We start from the raw sequence: 20,931 nt of genomic DNA, 5'->3' as shown, positions 1-20,931 counted from the left end.
ATGGCATCCACCCAAGAGTTATTAAGGAATTGAAGAATGAAGTTGCTGATATCTTGTCTAAAATATGCAACTTGTACCTCAAAATGGCCATGGAGCCAGAAGATTGGAGAATAGCAAATGTCACGCCTATGTTTAAAAAGGGAAAGAGGTGGGACCCGGGAAACTATAGGCTGGTCAGCCTTACATCTATACCGGGTAAGATGGTGGAATGCCTCATCAAAGATAGAATCTCAAAACACATAGAAGAACAGGACTTGCTGAGGGAGAATCAGCATGGCTTCTGTAAGGGTAAGTCTTGCCTCACGAACCTTATAGAATTCTTTGAAAAGGTCAACAGACAGGTGGAAGTGGGAGAGCCCGTAGACATTATATATCTGGACTTTCAGAAGGCATTCGACACGGTCCCTCACCAAAGGCTACTGGAAAAACTCCACAGTCAGGGAATTAGAGGACAGATCCTCCCATGGATTGAGAACTGGTTGAAGACCAAGGAACAGAGAGTGGGTGTCAATGGGCAATTTTCACAATGGAGAGGTAAAAAGCGGTGAGCCCCAAGAATCTGTCCTGGGACCGGTGCTTTTCAACCTCTTCATAAATGACCTGGAGACAGGGTTGAGCAGTGAGGTGGCTAAGTTTGCAGACGACACCAAACTTTTCCGAGTGGTGAAGACCAGGATTGATTGTGAGGAGTTCCAGAAGGATCTCTCCAGACTGGCAGAGTGGGCAGCAAAATGGCAGATGTGCTTCAATGTCAGTAAGTGTAAAGTCATGCACATTGGGGCAAAAAATCAAAATTTTACATATAGGCTGATGGATTCTGAGCTGTCTGTGACAGATGAGGAGAGAGATCCTGGGGTGGTGGTGGACAGGTCGATGAAGGTGTCGACCCCATGTGCGGCAGCAGTGAAGAAGGCCAATTCTATGCTGGGGATCATTAGAAACAGTATTGAGAACAAAACGGCTAATATTAAAATGCCGTTGTACAAATCTATGGCAAGGCCACACCTGGAGTATTGTGTCTAGTTCTGGTCACTGCATCTCAAAAAAGACATAGTGGAAATGGAAAAGGTGCAAAAGAGAGCGACTAAGATGGGGGGATTGGCTGGAGCATCTTCCTTATGAGGAAAGGCTACGGCATTTGGACATCTTTAGCCTAGAAAAGAGGTGCCTGAGGGGGGACATGATTGAGACATACAAAATTATGCAGGGGACGGACAGAGTGGATAGAGCGATGCTCTTTACACTCTCACATAATACCAGAACAGGGGACATCCACTAAAATTGAGTGTTGGGAGGGTTAGGACAGACAAAAGAAAATATTTCTTTACTCAGTGTGTGGTTAGTCTGTGGAACTCCTTGCCACAGGATGTGGTGATGGTGTCTGACCTGGACACCTTTAAGAGGGGATTGGACAAGTTTCTAGAAGAAAAATCCATTACGGGGTACAAGCCATGATGTGTATGTGCAACCTCCTGATTTTAGAAATGGGTTATGTCAGAATGCCAGATGCAAGGGAGGGCACCAGGATGAGGTCTCTTGTTATCTGGTGTGCTCCCTGGGGCATTTGGTGGGCCACTGAGAGATGCAGGAAGGTGGACTAGATGGGCTTATGGCCTGATCCAGTGAGGCTGTTCTTATGTGGGTGGGGCTGCTGGGAGGGGGCGGGCAGGGTGGGAGAACTACAGCTTCCGGCGTGCTTTGGGTGAGGGGCGGGGCTGCTCTTAAAGCAGCCGCATGCTGTTCCTGACCCCGCCCTCGCTGGGGCCGGAGGCGGCCTCCGAGCCGGGCGAAGGAGGGAGGGGCGCCTTTGCAGGCCGGCAGGGCGCGGCGCAGCGTCTCCCCCTCGTGAGGCAGGTAGGGCGGGGCGGGGCGCGAGTGCCGGCCCTCGCCGGTCGTCCTGCCTGCGCGGCACGGGGGCGAGGCGAGGCTGGGCGGCCACCACAAAGCCTGGCTGGGAGCGCTAGAGGGGTTCCGGAGCGGGCCGGTGCCGCTTGACGCGGAGCGCTGCGGTCCGCGGAACTCCTTGCCACCAGCTGCGGGGTGCTCGGAGCGGGCCGGCGGCCCTGGTCCTGTCGGCCACGCCTCCCTCGGGGTTGCCAGCGGGCAGGGATCGGCGGGCGCTGCGGGAAGCGGGTCGGGGCCGCAGAGCGAGAGCTCCGAAGCCGGCGCGGGGCGGGGAGCGCGGCCCCAGCGGCCGGATTTGCAGGCTGGCGGCGCTCGGCAGGCGCGCAGGAGGGGGCGGGGCCGGGAGCTGCACGGGCATCGCCCCCCCGCGCGGCTCTTTAGCCGCCGCCAGCCCCTCCTGGGCCTCCGGGTCTGGAGCGCAGCGCAGCCCTGCCGCGGAGGGTACTGCTCAGCGAGAACAGTGGAGCTGGAAGGCAGCCGCGGCCCCTTCGGGTCCCTGCGGACACCGCTTGCCTGCCGGGGCGGAGAGCGACAGCGCCCCTGGACAGTCGCAGCCTCGAGCGCTGGTGGTCCAGGCTGCTCGATGTGGCTTGAGCGTGTCTGTGGACGTGCCCCAAATTGCCACCGCCCCTCTGACGGGGGGCTTGTTTGGTGGCGCTGGCGCAGGAGCCCGACTCTCTGCCTTGGAGGGCAGCCTCCTCTCAGGAAGGGGCCTGCCTGGCGGCGAGGGCCTTTCAGGCCCCTGCCCTTGCCCGGCCCCATCGCCACAGGCCTGCCTGGACGCCGCAGCTCCCCCTTTCCGGAGCCCTGTTCGCGGCTTGCTTGGCTGTGGCTGCACCGCTTTTGCCAGGCATGGGGCTTGGGGACTGTGTGTCTCCGCGCTGCGCGCCTGGTGGGGAGGGCATCTGTTTATCCTATACACTCGCCAGGCATTTCCCATGGAAAAATGGGCCAGCAGTGAGTTCTCCCTTGGAGGCTTCTAGGCAGGGATGCTGCAGGAATTGTTTGCACTGGGCAGGGTTTTGTGGGAAAAGGACGACGTTTCCACCCCCAAGCCATGCGTTCTAACTCCAGCAGCAGTAATGAGAGGGGAACATGCAAATGCATGTCCACCAGTCCATGACTGCAGCATGAAACGCCAACATGCATGCCTGCAGCAGTCTTCCCCCAGGATCCAGCCCTCCCGACTGGCCCCTCACCCCTCTGACCTGTCAGTGGTGGGGCAGTGTTGTGTGAATGCTGCTCTGCTGAACAGGTGGGCTCTTGCTGACCATCATGATTGCTTCTCTTTCTCACGCGCATACCCTGCACAGGGCTGGGCACTGGCCTCAAATGGGGCTGGCCCTGCAGCAACTGCAGCCCTTCATATTCTGCCCATTCTCTCAAAAACAAGATTCTCCTTGCTGCTAAAGTTCTGGAGGGAGAGGTGACAGGGCTGTCAGAGGAGACATTCTTCACTCTGAATGTCTTTCTGTGGGGGGAAAAGTATTTGGTACAGACCCGGATGGGGGGGATTGTAGCTCAGTGGCAGAACACCCCTCCATACAGAATGTTGGAGTCCAGATGGGAGCGACCAAGAGCATTCCAAACCCCACCTGCCAGGAGAGTCCTCCCCGTCACAGGTCCCATTCCACTACAGCTGCCTGGAGAGGGGAAAGGCCTTTCTGCACAATCCCCACCCCAGTCCAGCCAAGGATGCACAGTCTTGTGTAAGGTAGTAAGGTAATAGTAAAGTAGTAATTAAGTGTAAGGTAATGCACATTGGGGCAAAAAAATCAAAACCACATACGGGCTAATGGGTTTTGAGCTGTCTGAGACAGATCAGGAGAGGGATCTTGGGGTGCTGGTGGACAGCTCAATGAGAGAGTCAACCCAGTGCGCAGTGGCAGTTAAGAAGGCTAATTCTATTGTTGGGATAAGTAGAAAAGGTATTGAGAGTAAAACAGCTAACATTATAATGCCACTGTACAAATCAATAGTAAGGCTACGCCTGGGGTATTGTATCTGGTGCTGGTTGCCACGTCTCAGAAAGGATATAGTGGAAATGGAAAAGGTGCAGAAGAGAGTGACCAAAACTATTACTGGGCTGGGGCGCCTCCCTTATAAGGAAAGGCTACAGCATTTGGGGCTGGGGGAGTTCCGATGCACAGGCTCACCCCAGGATGGCGAGAGACCTGTTGATCATGCATGTGACATGACCTCCCAATCATCACCCAAGGAGGAGGCATTCAGAGCACCAGCTTTTCAGTGCAGCTGCTTTTTTTGTATCCAGGTGTGAGTCGTGGAGCCCAAGAAGTATGCCTGACCCCCAGCTGAGAAGTACTGAGAGGCCTGCCCAGAGAGCCCGTTGCAGCCTGTCTACCCACCAGAGCCTTGAGTCAAAGGCCACCCCTCCCCCTCCCCCTCCCCCACCCCATGGTGGATGTGTGCTTTGCTTTGGTCAGCTAGTCATGCAGTGACTGTTGGCAACAGTACACAGGGAGGGGGTGGGATAAGCTGCCCTGGGCTGGGTCCTGCGGAGCTGCTGGGGAGAGCAGTTCTTGGGGTGGGGGGCAGGCCCAGGCCCTGTGGATTGGGCTGCCCTATGCAGGCATCTTACCTCTGTGTTTTGCAGGGGTTGTCCCTGCCCCAGAGACTGGTACAGATAGCAAGTCCTGCAGAGAGGAGGAGGCTCTTTCTCTGGTTGCTGCTGCTTCTCCTGGCATGCTCCTGTGCAGGGCCTTGGCCAGCAGGGTTTGCAACAGGCTTCAGCTGGGGCAGTCTGCCATTTCCCCCAAGGCAGCCACAGACCTCTGTTCCTTTACTGCCTTTGCGCAGCCCTGACTTTCCTCAGCCCCACCCCTGGGTGGATGTACCCTGCCTGGAAAGTTGTTAATTTCTGGACCACCCCCACCCCCGGCAAAATGACTTGGCCACCTGCTGGGTTGGGCTGCTGGTGCTCCTGGTCTGCTCTGGCTGAGGGAAGCTTGTCCCTGGGGGGGATGACCAGAGACCTTCTGCCTGTGCAGCCAGGTTTCTCTCTCCCCCCCCACTCCTGTCTTACAAGCAGAGAGGTGGCTCAGCAGGTCTAAAAATAGGTCAGGAATGAGAAGACACCATGTCCTTGAGATGTGGCATGATGATACCCTAGTTGGCACGCCAATGTGCATACACATGGCAGAAGGAGGCTTAACTTGCCATTAAGCCACAGAGACATTCACTCTACTGTGCACAGAGGAACAGTATTGGAGGACTGTGCTGCCCCTGCTGCAGCCAGGGTGGCACCTGGGGTCTTGCACCAAAGACCTGGATGAGACAGCAAGGGGAGGCCTGGCTGCAGGAGGAGGGTGTCCAGGTTGGTGCCCTGCAGGGAGAGCACCAGCTGCAGAGCACATAGGAAGAGGCCTGCTGGATCATCTAGTCCAGCTTCCTGTCTCTCCCAGTGGCCCACCAGGGAGCACACAAGACGACAAGATACCTGCGCCCTGTTGCCACTCCTTTGCACCTAGTCTTCTGAAGTAGCCTATTTCGAAAACCCATAGGTTGTACAAACCAATCATGGCTTATAACCTGTGATAGACTTTTCTTCTAGAAATCTGTCCCGTCGCCCTTTAAAGACACTCAGGCCAGATGCTATCACCACATTGTGTGCCAAGAACTTCCACAGACTAATTACGCACTGGGTAAAGATATATTTTCTTTTGTCTGTCCTGCCTCTCCCAACACTCCGTTTTAGTGACTGTCACCTGGTTGTGGTGCTGTGTGAGGGAAGAGAACATCTCTCTATTCATCCCCTGCATATTTTTGTATGTCTCAATCATGTTCCCCCTCAGGTGACTTTTTTTAGACTGAAGCGACCCAAACGCTGTGGGCTTTCCTTATAAGGGAGGTGCGCCAGCACAGTAAACTTTTTGGTCGCTCTCTTTGGCATCTTTTCTAGTTCTGCTATATCCTTTTTGAGATTTTTCAACCAGAGCAGGACACAATACTCCAGGTGTGGCCATACTATCAATTTGTACAATGGCATAATAATATTGGCTGTTTTATTCTCAATCCCCTTCTTAATTACTCTGAGCATGGAATTGGCCTTCTGCCGCCACACACTGAGTCGAGACTTTCATCAAGCTGTGCACCAGTGCCCCCAGATCTCTCTTCTGAGCTGTTACAGACAGCTCAGAAACCATTCGCCTATATGTGAAGTTTTGGTTTTTTGCCTCAATGCGCGTTAGTTTACACTGAAACACATCTGCCATTTTGCAACCCATTCTCTCAGTTTGGAGTGATCCTTCTGGAGCTGTTCACAATCCCTCCTGGTCTTTACCACTTGTTAAAGTTTACTGTCATCCACAAACGTGGCCACCTCACTGCTCAACCCTGTCTCCAGGTCATTTATGAAGAGGTTGAAAAGCACTGGTCCCAGGACAGATCCTTGAGGCACAACGCTTTTCACCGCTCTCCATTGTGAAAATTGCCCATTGACATCCACTCTCTGTTTCCTGGTCTTCAACCAGTTCCCAGTCCATGAGAGGACCTGCCCTCTAATTCCCTGACTGTGGAGTCTTCTCAGAAACCTTTGGTGAGGGACCATGTCTATTGCTTTCTGAAAGTCCAGATATATAATGTCCACGGGTTCTCCTGCATCCACATGCCTGTTGACCTTTTCAAAGAATTCTAAAAGGTCTCTGAGGCAAAACTTGCCCTGACGGAAACCAGGCTAGTTCTCCCTCAGCAAGGCTTGTTCGCCTCTGTGTTTTGAGATTTTATCTTTGATTTTCTGTTTTATTTTTATTCCATCTTACCTGGAATAGATGGTAGGTTGACCAGCCTGTAGTTTCCTGGGTCCACATCTTCATACAGTGAAATCTGGTGACTTTGCTATGGTATTTGAGCATAAATAGGATGCTAGATGCAGGGACGAGGCAGTGAGATGCAACTGTCTTGTGGTATGTGCTCCCTGAAGCATCTGGTGAGCTGCTGTGAGATACAGGAGGCCGGACTGGATGAGCCCTGGGCCTGATCCAAAAGGGCTGTTCTTATGTTCTAACTTAGCAGCCTAAATTTGATCTCCAGAACCTCCTGGGTACATTTCCCTGTGTTGTTGGTGCCAACGTGCACCACTTCTACCTCCTCCCCAGCACTCACTACTAGCCTATCTAGACAAGAGATGTTGCCTGTAACTTTCACACTAGACAGTCAAGTCACTATGCAGTCCTCACATCTGTCACAGACCTCATGGTCTTGTCTTTAGAATCACCCACTGCTGGAAGTTCCCGACCCCCCTTTCCCAAAGGAGTATGCTTAGTGTGACAAGATACACAGCCTGTCGCCTGAAGAAGGGTTCCCCCTAGGGGATTTATCCCTTTTCTCCAGAATGACATTCTCCAGCCCCAAGACTTCCTACCCCAGCAGCTAAGGAGCTCCCCACATGGGATGATGTCCCTGGAAGTCTCACAGTGGACCCTCTCTTCCTGCCTCTGCTTCTCCAGGCTGGCAACCAAGGCTTCAATGGAAAAGACCCATTCCCTGAGTCCCTGGAGCTCCTTGCACCAATAACATATGCATGACTTATGCCCCAGAGGCATATAGTCATACATGTGACACTCAGTATCATCCAGTGTGATACATGTGACACTGGATAGCCTCCACCAGGCTGGTGGCTGCCTGACTGCATAGCTGTTTTGGTAGTTTCCTGCTCTTCTTCTCAAGGAGTGAAGAGCAACGGCTGCCTTGCCTCACTGCTAAACTCATTCAGTGCACAATCCTAACCCACTTTCCAGCACCGACATAACAAACATTCCCTTACTTTGAGGAGGCCTCTGTGAGTGTCACCCAACTGCAGAATGCAGCACATGTCCCATTGGCACCATTATGCCAGCATTGGAAAGTTGGTTAGGATTTGGGCCATAGGTGCTTAACTCACTGATCTTGGCACTTCCTAGGAGGTACTCCCAGCTCCTGGAGGACAGGAGAAGGTGGGGAAGGCAGATGCTGCTGCCGGTGGGGGGGGGAGTTTCCCAGGCTTCTTTTCCAGGGGCCGCAGTAGGGCTTCTGGGAGCAGTAGCCATCCTTCAGTGTGGACAGTGAGCTGTCTTTGAAACGACTCCCAGCGAAACGGGTGGGCAGAAGGGTGCTGTCCTCGTCAGGGATGCAGCACAAAAGACCCTGCTGTGCCACAGCCTTCCCATGCCTGTGATGGTATCATCGGATGCCTCTCAGGACTTGCTGTTTTGGTAGTGGCAGGGCCCAGCTTGGGGCACTACAGAGACCTGCAGGGCCAGTCTGGCCAGAGGCCAAAAGGAGCGCCTCAGGGAAGAGCCATTGCTCTGGAGCTCTGCAAAGCTGCTCCCTGGCCACAGCAGAGAGAACAGCCCTCCTGGTGCTGCCCCCCACACAGAGCCTGCAATAATGAATGGGGGGGCAGGCCCATCTGAGGTGCTCCGTGGCAGGGGTGCTGGTTGTGGGGGCTGTCCTTGACTTTGTGCCTGTCTACCATGCAAAGAAGGCCCTGGTGGCACACTTTGTGTTCAGGAGCTCTGTGGGGGAGGGAGCAAGGAACCCAAGCCCTCTCCACCACTTCTTGGAGCCTGTTGCCAGAGAAGCTGCCCCCTGCCAGGAAAAGATAGGCCATGTGCTGGAGGGGGGCTCGGATCAGTGCCACAGTGGTGGGGAGGAGGGGGGTTTGGCTGGCAGAGGATCCTTTTATTCCACTCCTGAAGAAGAAACTGTTGGTCAGTGCAGGTCCCAGAGTTTGATGCGTCCTCTGCCCCGCAAGAAGCTTGGCCTTCCCCAAAGCAGAGACCCGCTCTGACCTGGAGAGTGAGGAGCAGCCTGCAAGTGACATGGAGGAAGACACAAACGCCTGGAGACTTGTGGGGGAGAACAAAGCAACCACCTCAGATCCTCCTGTGCTGGGCCAGCCAGGCAAGGAGGCTGCTGGCTCATCAGGTACTGGGCTGGGTACTTGGGGGGGAGGGGTCCCAGGGCGTTGGCAGGGTGTGGAAACTGCCCTTAAGCAGAGACTGCAATGGAAACTGTGCATGGGCAGAGGGCTCCCTGTGGACCTGGGTCAGCCCCAGCACTGACATCTGGCAGGGAAGAGCAAGCCAAGGGAGGGGAGGAAGCAGCTTGACCAGGAGGTGACTGCCCTTGGCAAGAGCTGCATCTCTGGGGCAAGTGGGATAACCCCCCCCCATTCCCCCATTCCCAAGAGCACAGGAATGGCAAGGGAGGAAGCCAGGGCTTTCCACTTCTCCCACTGCTTATGCAGTGGCCCAAGACATGGCTCCGCCCTTTCCGGCCTCCAGTGCCACCAGATGCCTGCATAATTTTTGCTTTCCTTCTGAATGCCTGGAGAGCATGCTCTGTGACGCATGCATGACCTGGGCAGCCCCTGTGCCACTACCTTTGACACACAGCTCCCACCTGCCCTGCCTCAGTGGTCTGTTTCTGGGGTCTGTTGCCACAGCCACCTGCAACCCTCCTCCCCCCTCCCTCCACTGTGCTCTCTGCCATGCTGCACCCCAAGCCTGGCCCCCTCTCCCTGCTCTCCTCTGGCAGGAGTCCATCCTCATGTTTTTGCTCCCTGAGCTGCCCTGGACTCGGTGTCAGTTTCCAGCTGCTGCCCCTGCCCTGTGGATGGCAAGTTCCGTGAGGCACGGCCCGGTGTGTTCGGTACAGCACCCAAGACCCTGCTGGTTTTGCAGGAGGAGCAGCAGTATGGAGCGTGTGGGGGGAGCAGGTTAAGTCATGGTTCTTAAGAATATTTTCATACGGTTTGTTAACAGACAAGTTCACAAAGTGGTTTGCACAGCAGAACAAAAGGTTCTCTGTCCCCAGAGGGCTCATTGTCTAAAAAGGTGCAGAAACAACACCAGCAGATGTGCTGGTCATGTGCAAAAAGCACATGTGCTTGACCTTGGCCAGCACCACACGTCGTGTTATCCCTCCCCAACCAAAGGTGGGGGCTGACCTGCTGCACGAAAAGGCCTCAGCCCCGCAGTAGCTTTCCAAGGGTCGAAAAGGAGAGGCGGGCACCCCAGTGCAGCGCAGGGATGTGCAGCGGGCGCTGTGCTCCCAGGGTAAGGACCCTGCCACACACTAACTCAGCAGGCTGCTCTCCAGACAGGACCCATCCCTGTGTGCCAGAGCAGTGCTCCAGAAGCAGTGGCAGGGAGGCTGTTGGTGCAGGGCTGAACCAAACTATAGCACAACTTAGTTACTCCTCTTCTCTAGGTGTTGGCAGCACTGCCTGGGCAGCTGCACCTCTGCAGGTCCCGTTGGAACCTCCTGGAGCCTGGCAGGGCCCGTGCACCTGGCTGTGTTGGCGCCAACGGGTCTTGAAGCACCTGGAGCAAGAGTCCATGCAGGAGAGGCCCACCAAGTGTCTGCAGGTGAGGAGGGGGCGCGGGGGGGGAGGGTGTCAGGTGGTATGTGTGCTTGTTCCTGGAAACATGTCTGCCCTGCCTCCATCAGGCTGCATCAGGCAGCTCACAGCAAGGTTAAAAGTATGTACGCTAAAGCAACACCTGTGACTGTGGCTCAGGGAGTGAGAGCAAGAGGGGGTGGGTCGGGGTGCTTTCCAGGCCTGCTGCTCAAAGTGCTTTTCGCCAGGCACCCCCAGTTTCCAGTGCAGCCGCCCTTGGGAGCACTGCAGATCCCTGTGCCCCATTAGAACTCAGTTCTAACAGGGCCCAGCCCACCCAACCCCTTCAGTCCACTGTGAGCCGCTCCCAGGGCCTTTGCTCTGCAGTTTCAGGGTCTCCTACCTAGAAGCAACAGTCACTGCAGCTGCTCCCAGGCCGAAGGAGAGGGCACCCTGAGTCTACCACTGGGGCCAGCAAGAGGCACGGAGCCAGGAGCGATGCAGGTTCGGGGAGGTGACTGCCAGGGAACTGGTGGTGGGGAGCAGCCCCCCTTTCTGACTCAGAAATCCAGGACCGTGAATGCCACTTCCGCCTCTCCTTCCCTCTAAATCAGTGGTTCCCAACCTTTAGGAGCTTGTGGACTAGAGAGGCAAACATTGGAGTTATTGTGGACCACAGTACCCCCTTGCACATGAAAAACTCAGTTAAGTTTGTAATGAGAATATTTATTATTAGATATATTATTTATAGAGAAAATTTCTGGGGTGGTGCTTTTGTTGCCAGCTATGGCTGCAGGTGGTCCATTCTCTTCTCTCTCTGGTGGTCTGTGGGGAAGCATCTCCCAAGCGCATTTCCCCCCCCCCCATGGACTACCAGAGACGGCAGAGAATGGACTGCCCCCAGCTGCAGTTGACTCTTCACTGACAGCTACAGTCTGTTCTCAGTCCTCTGATTGTGGGGGAGCATTTGCTCAGTGAGATGCTTGAAGTGATCAAAGGTGATCTTTTTGTCAGATCTCATGGGCCACTTCTCAGGGTCTCACAGTTCTAACTGCAAAAGGTTGAGTGTGTTCTATAGCTGTGTTGCTTCTTACGGAACAACAGTTGTTGCTGGGAAAGCACAGAACTGGGGTCCCTGAAGGCTGCCCTGTCTTTGAAGATCATCCCTGATTCCTTGGCTCAGGAGACACCGGTGGGGGGGGCAGCGCTGTGGGATCTCCTTTCATTAGTTGCCTTTAAGAAGTGGAGGAGCAAGTGCTGGCTATGAGCCAGGGCTGGCCCTCCAGTTCCCATCAGCTGTGTGGTGCTCAGGAAGAGACGCTGGCTGGCAGCCATGTAGTGCATGAGGGTGGTGGGGGCCGCGCTTGTAGTAGGGTGAGCCCCAGCACCTCCTTATTGGTAAGGGAACCATCAAGGCTGGTCTTCTAGTCTTGCCACCTCCACCCCCCCCAGGGGCACTTCTGAAGGTTCATTCTTAGGCACCTGCTTTTGAAATACCTGTTCCACAAGTCCCATGGAGATTCTGTATTCTGTGTGGGACCGAGGAAGGGAGAGGCAGTAGGCTGCAGCAGACTCTGTCCAAACTCTCCCCCCCCACCCCGCTAAGCAGTAAGGTGCAGAACAAGCAGGCCCTGGAGGAGGAGGCTGCAGTGAGCAGTCTCTGAGGGGGGGGGCACTGCTCATCAGCTGGACTCCCTAAACCCCTTTTTCGAGCTTTGGCTCCTCCAGGCCTCAGCCAACACTCTCAGAACATTGCAGCCCATCAGACCCGGGTAAGGACACCAGCCCCGTGGGAGAGCCCCTGTCTGCTTAGCCCGGCATCCATCCCTGGCAGCATCTCTGGGTGGGACAGGGGAGGACCCAGGAGAGCCATTGCTGAGCTAGCTGGACTCCTGGTAATCCATCTTGGGGGAGGGCAGCTTCAGATGTCCCAATGTGTTCCCTGCACTCTGGGGAGAAAGCAGAGCCCGATTTCTGAGCAGGGGGCACTGTTGATCCTTGCATCCCCTGCTGGGAGGGGGGATGGAGTGCTGGGCAACTTCCTGGTAGAGCACGATGGGCACCTGGCTCTCCCACAGTCCAACCTCATGAGTGCTGCTGGCGTGAGTCCATCGCATGCCAAGAGGGAGGGTAGGAGGCAGGCCTGGATTTAGCAGCTGCTGCGATGGCTGTCTTCCATTGTAGGGTTTGGGGGCTCCATGGAGTCTGGAGGTGGGACACCTCTTTCAGGGGGGCAGCAAAGATTGGCTTCAGCTGTTTCCCAGGTCTGGTGCCATTTTTCCCTGGTACTACTGGTTTGGGTTGCTTGGGTGTGAATGTTCCAGTTCTGGAGCCAGCCTCTTATCTCCCCCTGCTGGAAAGAGGGGCTTGGAGGGGCTCTCTCAGGCCCTCTGCCCCTGGCCACCCCTTGGACTGAAGGGCATCTAGGTGCTGAGAGAGGTGCGGTTTGTCTTTCAGGTGACATTTGAAGACGTGGCGGTCTACTTCTCCCCCACAGAGTGGGCAGAACTGACGGTGTGGCAGAGGGCTCTGTACTGGGAGGTGATGAAGGAGAACTACGACCTGGTAGCCTCGTTGGGTGAGGATGTGTTCTGACTGCTTAGCCAGCTGTACCGGGACGGGAACTTGCTCTGCCCTGTCACCTCCTATGTGGTGGGCAGGCAGGCAGCTGTCCTCTTAGGGGGGCCAGGGGCAGCCTCTGACCTTGCCACATTCTCTCTTCCCTTGATAGCATCCATGTGCAGCAAACACAGATCGGAGGTCCTGTGCCGGCTTGAGCGGGGGGAAGCCCCCCCATCCAAGGTAGAGAAGAGGCAAGAAGCCCCTCCAGCTCCCAGGCCAGGTGAGAGGCGATGCCTTCCCGAGCCACACAGCAGCCACACAGCTGCCAGGAGCCTGGGCTGCTGCTGTCCTGGCCCTGATGTCTCTCCTGGACATCCTTTCCTAGCCACTGTTCTGGTGGGGGGGAGCGGGTCGCAGCAGTGCCCCCCCAAGCCTGGGGCCTGGGGCATTTGCCTCAGTTGCACCCCCTGGGTATGCCACTGCCTGCAAGGAAAACTAGCAAGACCTCTGGGCCCCAGGTTTCTCTGTTGGGGTTGGGGCAGCAGTGTCAGCATCTCCAGAAAAGGCCAGCCACATCTGGTCCTCCATCTGGCTGCCAAGAGATGCTCCTGCTGTGGGGTGGGGGCATGGGTGGCAGAGGGCTGCCCCCTCCTTCATGGGGCCCGAGTTCCTGACCCTACTCGGAAGGGGCTGTGTCAATAGGTGCCCGTCGTCCACATGGGGGAAGGCAGGGCCACCACGTTGTGGGTAGAAGGATCAGGCTGCAGTTCTGATAAGCATCCGTGAAAGATCGCCAAGCCAGAGCTCCCTCTGCCGGCCTATGTGCACAGCGCCAGGCTAGACAGGCAGCCTCAGCCAGGAAGCAGCAGGCTTGCAGCAGGAGTCCTATCCCAGGTTTGGGCTGAGCTGGCAAGTGGGTCCTGGAGCAGCACCAGAGAGCCCTCCGATGGGGCTGAACCAAAAGTGGGGCTACCTCTTTTGAGTGTCCCTCCCTGAGTACCGAGAGACAGGCTGCCTTGGTGGACGAAAGCCTTGTGGCTGATCCTTGGAAAGAAATGGCCAACCTTTGGTGCCCAGCCAGCTAGGTCATGCCTGAATCGGCTGGTCCGAGGCAGGCAGAATCCCGCAGGCCTGTCCTCGATGGCCCACCCATTTCAAAATCGATGGCTGTGCTGGCCGCGGTCAGCCCTGCTCCCCTCTCCTTGTGCTCAAGTGACAGCCGAAGCCATAGGAGGGACTGAGACCCCCTCCCCCCCTCTCTGGAACAGTTTCCAAGGATGGCTTGCAAGCAGAGGTTCAGAGTGAGTCAGCAGCCAAGCAGCCCCACAGCCAGACCTGCCTGGAAGACCACAGGGGAGGTGTCCTGTTGGGCCCAGGTGAGTGGTGGGAAGTGCTTTTCTTTTCTGTTTATTTAAAAGGTTTTCATCCCGCCTTTCCAATGTCAAAACAGATGCCCAAGGCAGCTTGCAAATGCCACACTAAAATGTACAATGTGTAAAATAAAGTTATCATAAGAGCAATAATATGAAACCATTGAGGGGGGCAACTGTTTAGATCATGACATTATTACAACACAGACATGGGACGAGAAGGCATTACTCAAATGCCAGGAACAAAGCAGGAACATTTTGAGTCCTTGCTGAATGGCCATGAGGAAAGGGGTGGTTCTTAATTCCCCAGAAGGGAATTCCGTAATTGAGGTGCCACTACAGGGAAGGCTTGCTCCGCACCGCCATCGCTTTCACTTCAGATAAAGGTGACACTGAGCCCCCTCAGATGACCTCATGGAGACTTTAATGGAGAGTAAGATCGTAGTTGCAGCAGTAAAGAAGCCAACCCAGAAAGAGGAGAAGGCAGGCACCATTGCCACTGTCAGGCACCAGCACGAGGCTGCAAGTGAGTAGCATCCAAACCTGCCTCGGGGTGACTCTGCAGCCCCCCCACCCCCCATGAATTCAGGTCCGAGATGGCTCAGGGTGACCTTCATCCTGGCAGAAAAGAGTACAGGTCAGTGCTGGCCAGAAATAAACAGTGATCTAAACCTGCTAATCTCAGCCAAGCTGCAAATGGCCAATGCGGAGAAAGAGATAGATCCGACCATAGTCAAATTTAAGCTTATATTATGGTAAGAAGTCCTAACATAGCACAAAACTTTAATCAAAAACTAGATTTGATGAAACTGTACCTGGATTAATGGTGATTTTCAAGGAGAGAGGTACACCTTTGACGGACTAATTTATCATTTAGTATTAACCAGGTTAATTTTCTATACACTGTGTAGTCAGAATAAATAGTGACATCCACAAAAAATAAACCTCTCTAATATGAATTGGGCTTTGAGGGTCACCACTTGACCCAAGCAGAAAGGACCAGACAAGTGTACTTCATAAGGAGGCTCCAGGCTTGCAGCCCTCTTGTGGAGCAGGTGCTTTTGAAGAGAGGCCTGACCTGGCAGAAGGACCAGGGTGCGGGAGAGCTGCCTCCGGAGCCCCCACAGTTGTGCTCCTGGACCTGATTCTACGGGCTGCTTGGATAGGCCCCGGGAATGGCACAGAACCAGTGCCTGTGCAAGTGGAACCTTTGAGTGAGCCCCAGAAGGCCCCCCCCCCACCTTCCGCTGAGTCCCTCCAGCCCAGTATTGGCTATGCTGGATTTTCAAGGTCTCAGATGGCAGCCTCCCACCCCCACCCCTGTGCTGCCAGCTAGGCCTCTTGTGGCTGGCTTCAGGCCCCGGCCAGTGGAAGGGCCCAAGCACCTGCCTTTGCACCTCTTCCAAGTCTACAGGCTTGATGGCCAGATCCGTCTGCGGGCAAGGGCTTCCTGGTCATTCAGCTTTGGCCCCTTGAGGATGGGGAGGGTGTTTCCTCCTCTTCTCCTAGAGCAGTGGTGGTTGTCATCAAGTCAGCTACTTGTGCTTTTAGTGGGACCTGCACACAGCACTTAAGGCTCTTTTCCTGCTTTCCCAGCCCCAGCCTCTCTCGCTGACCTCTGTCTCCCCCCCTGCAGATGCCAAGCCTGGCCTCAGGCACGAGGAGAAACTGCTGCCTGAGCTGAGAAGGGACCCCCAGCCTGCCTGCAAGGCCTGTGGACGGTGCTTCCTGGACCAGGAGACCCTGCTATCGCACATGCTGCGGACCCACCTCAGCGAGCGAGCCTTGTCCTTCCCGCAGCGTGGGGGATTCTTAGGTGGCCCAGCAGCCCTCCAGAGCAGGGCCTGCCCACAGGAGCGGGTCTTTGTCTGCATCGACTGCAAGGGCAGCTTTGTCTGTGAGGAGCAGGAAGCGGGCCAGATCCATGCGCAGCTGGCCCTGGGCAAGCTCTTCAAGTGCTTTGAGTGCAGCCACCGAGTTGCCCTGCTGGTGGACCAGAAACCTGGTGTGCTGCATGGCCAGATACCCTTTGGGCAGCCAGACGCCACATACTGCAGGTGGGAAGTGGGCACACCCTGCAACCCTGTTCCATCAGTCTCCACGGCCCTTTCTTTCCTCTGGTGCAGGGTTCTCCAGACACTGGCTCAGGGCCCAGATGCAACCCGCGCCCAGCCTCTATCCGGCCCGCAGCCAACCTCTGAGCCCCTGAGAGCCTCTGGCCCAGTTGACCAAACACAGCTGGAGTTGTGCTTCTGGGGTGGGGGAATGGGGGCCCTTTAAGTGTGTGCTTTATTTCTTGGGCTGTGTTGGTGCTTGGAGAAATCCTGGGCATTTGAGCCCATTAATTTATTAATTCATCTAAGTTCCATCTCTAATGTATTTATTTAAATTTTATTATTTAATTTTTTTTCCGGCCCTCGACACTGTACCTGCTATTTGATTTGGTCCTTCGGCCAAAAAGTTTAGCAGACCCCTGTTCTAGTGCTTAGATGGCTGCCAGCCTTCAGTAGCAATGTTCTCCACAAACATGTCTGGTATGGACAGCCACGGGGGAAGGCAGGGAGCTGCTTTTTGGAGTCTTTCCTTCACTGCCTTTGGAGCATGAGGATCTACCCAGGCAGTGTTTCCCTTCTGAGCCCTGAGGTGCCACTTCCTTCCAGCCTGGCTTGTTCTGTTAAGGCCACTGGTTGGGCAGCTATGTTTATGGCGAATGGGAGGGGTCTTGTGACAGGCTTTTGCCAAGGTGGCTGGTTGGGACCTCCAGGGTCAAAGGCATGAGAACCACTTGCTGGGGGACACACCAGAGGAACAGACTGCCTTCCTGCCTGCTGGCTTCCCAGAGGCATCAGGGTAGCCAGTGCTGGAAATAGAATGCGGGGGGGGGGGGGGCTCCAGTATGGCAAGGCTTCCTGCTTAAACAAGAGCACGTGGGCCATGATGGCTGCAGAACTGTGGGATAAGACCTTCCAGGAAGGGGGTGGGGGCCCGGCTATCTCAGCACTCTCATGCAGAAGCCACCCTGAGCAGGAAAATTCCTCGTTGCTGCCACTAAAGCAAAGGTCTGGTGCAAAGGGGAATGGGTTGGAGTGGAGCATGATGGGTGCTGCTGGGGGGGGGGGTCCGTCCCAGCCTTGAACCAGCTGCTTGTGGACACCTCGAGGGAACTGCTGGGGTTTGGGACATGAGGCATTTGGGAAGCTGTGCCAGGAGCAGGCCAAGTGGGATCATTCCAGGGTTGTTCTCCTGTCTGGAAATGGCCGGTGCCCTCCACACACAGCTGGCATTGGCAGCCAGTCCCCCTAAAGGCCATCCTTTTTCCTCTGTCCCCAGCCTGGGCTAGAGACCCGCCCATCAATTCTGACCTCGTGCCTCCAAGTCGGACACAGTTCTTGGCTGTCCTGGGCCCACGCTGAGGCCTGTCGTGGCTGCTGGGCCTGTTGCCTGTCAAACTGCCTCTTCCTCTTCCTCGTGCAGGCGCCAGAGAGCCCTGGAGCAGGTTCGCCAGCGGGCAGCGCACTGGAGCACCTCGGAGACGGAGGCTTTCGTGGAGCTCTGGGGGGACGACCACGTCCAGACGGCACTTTATGACAACTACCGCAACGAGGTGCAGTACAAGCGCCTGTCGGAGCGGATGGGGAAGATGGGCTTCCACCGCAACCTGGAGCAGTGTCGGCAGCGCGCCAAAGACCTGCGGCGGGGCTTCAAGGAGATCAAGGACGGCCACCTCCACTCCAACCGCGCCCGCCAGACCATGCCTTTCTTCTCCCTCCTGGACCGCTTCCTGCTGATGAGCCGGGGGCTGGTCATCCCAAAGGTCTGCATCAACAGAGCCAAGCAGAGGGGCCGGAAGAATCGAAGCCGACGGGAGGAGCCCCTCAGCGAACAGCCGTTTCTGCTGGTGCCACCCCCCGAGTGCCATAACTTGCACCAGCTGCATCTCCCAGTCCAGGATCCCTGTGCCCGTGCACTGGGGCTCCTCAAGCCCCAGCTCCAGAGGAACGACAGGAGCCATTACAGGCAGGGCCCAAGCCTTGCTGACTACCAGCTGCCTGGACCAGACCCAGCAGCCCAACTTTTGGGAGGCTTCCAACTTCAGGGGCACAAGGAAAATCCTGCCACCCAAGCCATGGGGCTCCCTGATTTTTCACTGCAGCTGCCAGACCAAGATGCCTCCTTGGTCACGGAATCCAATCACAGTCAGCACCAGGACATGGTTCTGACCCCCATCAATGGGCTTTTGGCTGCCAGCAACCTCTGGTCAGAGATCTCGTCTGCTGTGCCCTTTGAGTGCCCCACCACCACCACAGCCCAGGGAAATGCACAGAGTAAGTAGGGCTTTTGCTTGTCCCTCTTTCGTAGCATGGGCTGTGTGTCAAAGTGGGTTAGACAATTTGTGAGAGACCCTGCAGCTGTAATGGTCAGACTGAGTCTCAGGTTTAGAGGCAGAATGTTGCCCAGCATCCACTGCTGGAGGCATACGTGGAGAGATGCTTATAGCCCTCCAGAGATCTGGTGCGCCACTGTGGGAATCAGGAGGTTGGAGGGCTTGATGGTGTGAGCCAGCAGTCAGAAGAGCTCTTCTGGGTTGTTGTGATTTGAAAGGCAACTCCCAGGCAGGTGTGGGTGTGATGCAGAGCAGAAAGCCTGTTTCTGGTATCTGCCCTCCCTGCTCCTGGATGTAGGCCAGAGGTTTTGGTGCTGAGAGCCACCTGCAGAGGTGCCTCAGTTTCCCTTCTGGATCTGGGTGTCACACAGTGTGCTTGCAGATTTCTGGCACTTTTTGGTAAAAAGAAGTGAGAGGCACTTTTGGATGCTGCTCGCTTAAGTCCATCACAGGCTTGAGTTCATCACAGGCCTGCTGGGGCTCCTTGAGGACTTTCTCTCCCCATAGCAAAAAGAGCCACTTTTGCTTTCCTTGGCAGCATTTGAACTGAGTTGGGTGTCTCTGGGGCCTTTTCTTTCCCTTCTTTTTCAGCATGGCATCCAGGGAAGGCCCCAAGTTCATCTGCAAAACGGATGCGTGATCTCCGGTTACGCCGCAGAAGGCAACGCGCTGCTGTGGCACGCATCCTTTTGGGAGCCAGTTACCGCCCCAGTGACCGGACGGTATGGAGCAAGACACAGAAAACCGACTGGTGGGACAACCTGCTTGCTGGCCAGTTGGATGATGGAGAGTGGGTCCGCTATTTCCGCATGTCCCGAGAGGCGGTGCTGGAGCTGGTTGAGAAGCTGCGCCCAGTGCTGCAGCGTGAGGACACCAACATGCGTGCTGCCATCCCAGTGGACAAGCGTGTCGCTCTCACGCTCTGGAAGCTTGCCACCTCCGACAGCTACAGATCGGTCGCCAACCAGTTTGGGGTGGGTGTGTCCACCGCCTCCGTCATTGTCATGGAGGTGTGCGAGGCCATCCACGATGTTCTGTTGAAGCACGTGGTGCAGCTAGGCGAGGCCCAAGTGGTCATGGAGGGCTTTGATAGGGTTGGCTTTCCCAACTGCATTGGGGTTGTGGATGAAACGCACATTCCCATCTTGTGCTCTCCACACGGTGCTTCTGCCTACATCAATGGGAAGGGGCTGGTCTCCATGGTTCTGCAGGCCCTAGTGGACAGCGCAGGAAGGTTCATGGATGTGTATGCAGGGTGGTCGGGTGGGCTAATGGACTCTGGGTTGCTGTGGGGCTCCCCCCTCTTCGAGCGGATTGAGAAAGGCACTTTCGGTCCTCAGACCACCACTGAGATCGAGGGGGTCCGCATGAGCCCTGTCCTGCTGGGAGGCCCTGCGTGTCCCCTGAAGCCATGGCTGATGACGCCCTACCCCAACACCTGCAGTGGGCCCCAGGAGCGCTTCAATACTCTCTTAAGCAAGTGCCGCATGCCTGTAACATATGCCTTTGAGCGGCTGAAAGGACGCTGGCGCTGCCTTCTCAAGCGCCTTGACGTGGCAGAGAAGAATGTCCCACTGGTCATCGTGGCCTGCTGCATCCTGCACAATATCTGTGAGAACAGGAACGAGGCCATGCAGGATGGCTGGGAGGAGGGCATGGACTACGCTGACCTGCCCTCAGCAGCCTGCGAGAGCCAGGGGGGCAGCCTCACCGACACAGAGGAGATGGGTGCTGCACACACCATCCGTGAGGCTTACTGTGCCTTCTTTGATAAGAGGAGGACAGAGGAGCAGCTCTGGGAGGGGGAAGGAGGGAGGTGTGCACAGGTGAGTGCCACGCCCCTTCCCAGCGCTGATGTCACTTAAAGGGCAGGTTCGGGGTCAGGGCCAACTCAGGTTACAGTCTCCCTACTGCGGTGTTACTCCACATGGGAAAGGGGTACTCTCCACTCTGTGCAGAAACCCTTCCCTTACCGCTTGCACTGTTGGACCTTTTCTAAACCTTTTCTAAGATCTGCTTTGGTTGAGTTTGAAAATTTCATCCTAAGCCTCTTCAATAAACCATTTTCTTGAAAGAAGCCAGCGGAAATCTTAAATTGGAACAAGGCTATTTGCTTCATTCTGCCAAGCAGTTAGCGGTGGCCTCAGCTGTGAGTAGAAGACGTAGGGGACAGGCAGCAGGTCAAAAAAACATAAGAGCCCCTGCTGGATCAGGCCATAGGCCCATCTAATCCAGCTTCCTGTATCTCACAGCGGCCCACCAAATGCCCCAGGAAGCACACAAGAGAGCAAGAGACCTGCATCCTGGTGCCGTCCCTTGCATTGGCATTCTAACATAGCCCATTTCTAAAATCAGGACATTGCACATAC

General features: G+C 55.7%; 1 protein-coding gene across 2 annotated transcripts; it reads left to right on the top strand.

Annotated features, from left to right (window-relative positions):
* Window positions 1–1,793: 1,793 nt before the first annotated feature.
* LOC136651835 (uncharacterized) lies at window positions 1,794–20,615 on the top strand. 2 transcript variants are annotated; one of them, XM_066628546.1, is made up of 9 exons: window positions 1,794–1,854; window positions 8,623–8,829; window positions 10,117–10,274; window positions 12,704–12,824; window positions 12,978–13,088; window positions 14,077–14,184; window positions 15,815–16,235; window positions 17,653–18,503; window positions 19,154–20,615. In XM_066628546.1, the coding sequence occupies exons 2-9, from the start codon at window positions 8,724–8,726 to the stop codon at window positions 20,425–20,427; spliced, it is 3,150 nt and encodes a 1,049-aa protein (XP_066484643.1). In that variant the 5' UTR covers window positions 1,794–1,854; window positions 8,623–8,723; the 3' UTR covers window positions 20,428–20,615. The 2 variants fall into 2 exon arrangements, with proteins under 2 accessions (XP_066484643.1, XP_066484644.1); XM_066628547.1 differs by lacking the exon at window positions 14,077–14,184.
* The last annotated feature ends 316 nt before the right edge of the window (window positions 20,616–20,931 follow it).

The sequence above is a fragment of the Tiliqua scincoides genome, chromosome 5 (assembly GCF_035046505.1).
Source record: "Tiliqua scincoides isolate rTilSci1 chromosome 5, rTilSci1.hap2, whole genome shotgun sequence".
NCBI lineage: Eukaryota > Metazoa > Chordata > Lepidosauria > Squamata > Scincidae > Tiliqua > Tiliqua scincoides.
This window is presented reverse-complemented; position numbering and strand designations above follow the sequence as displayed.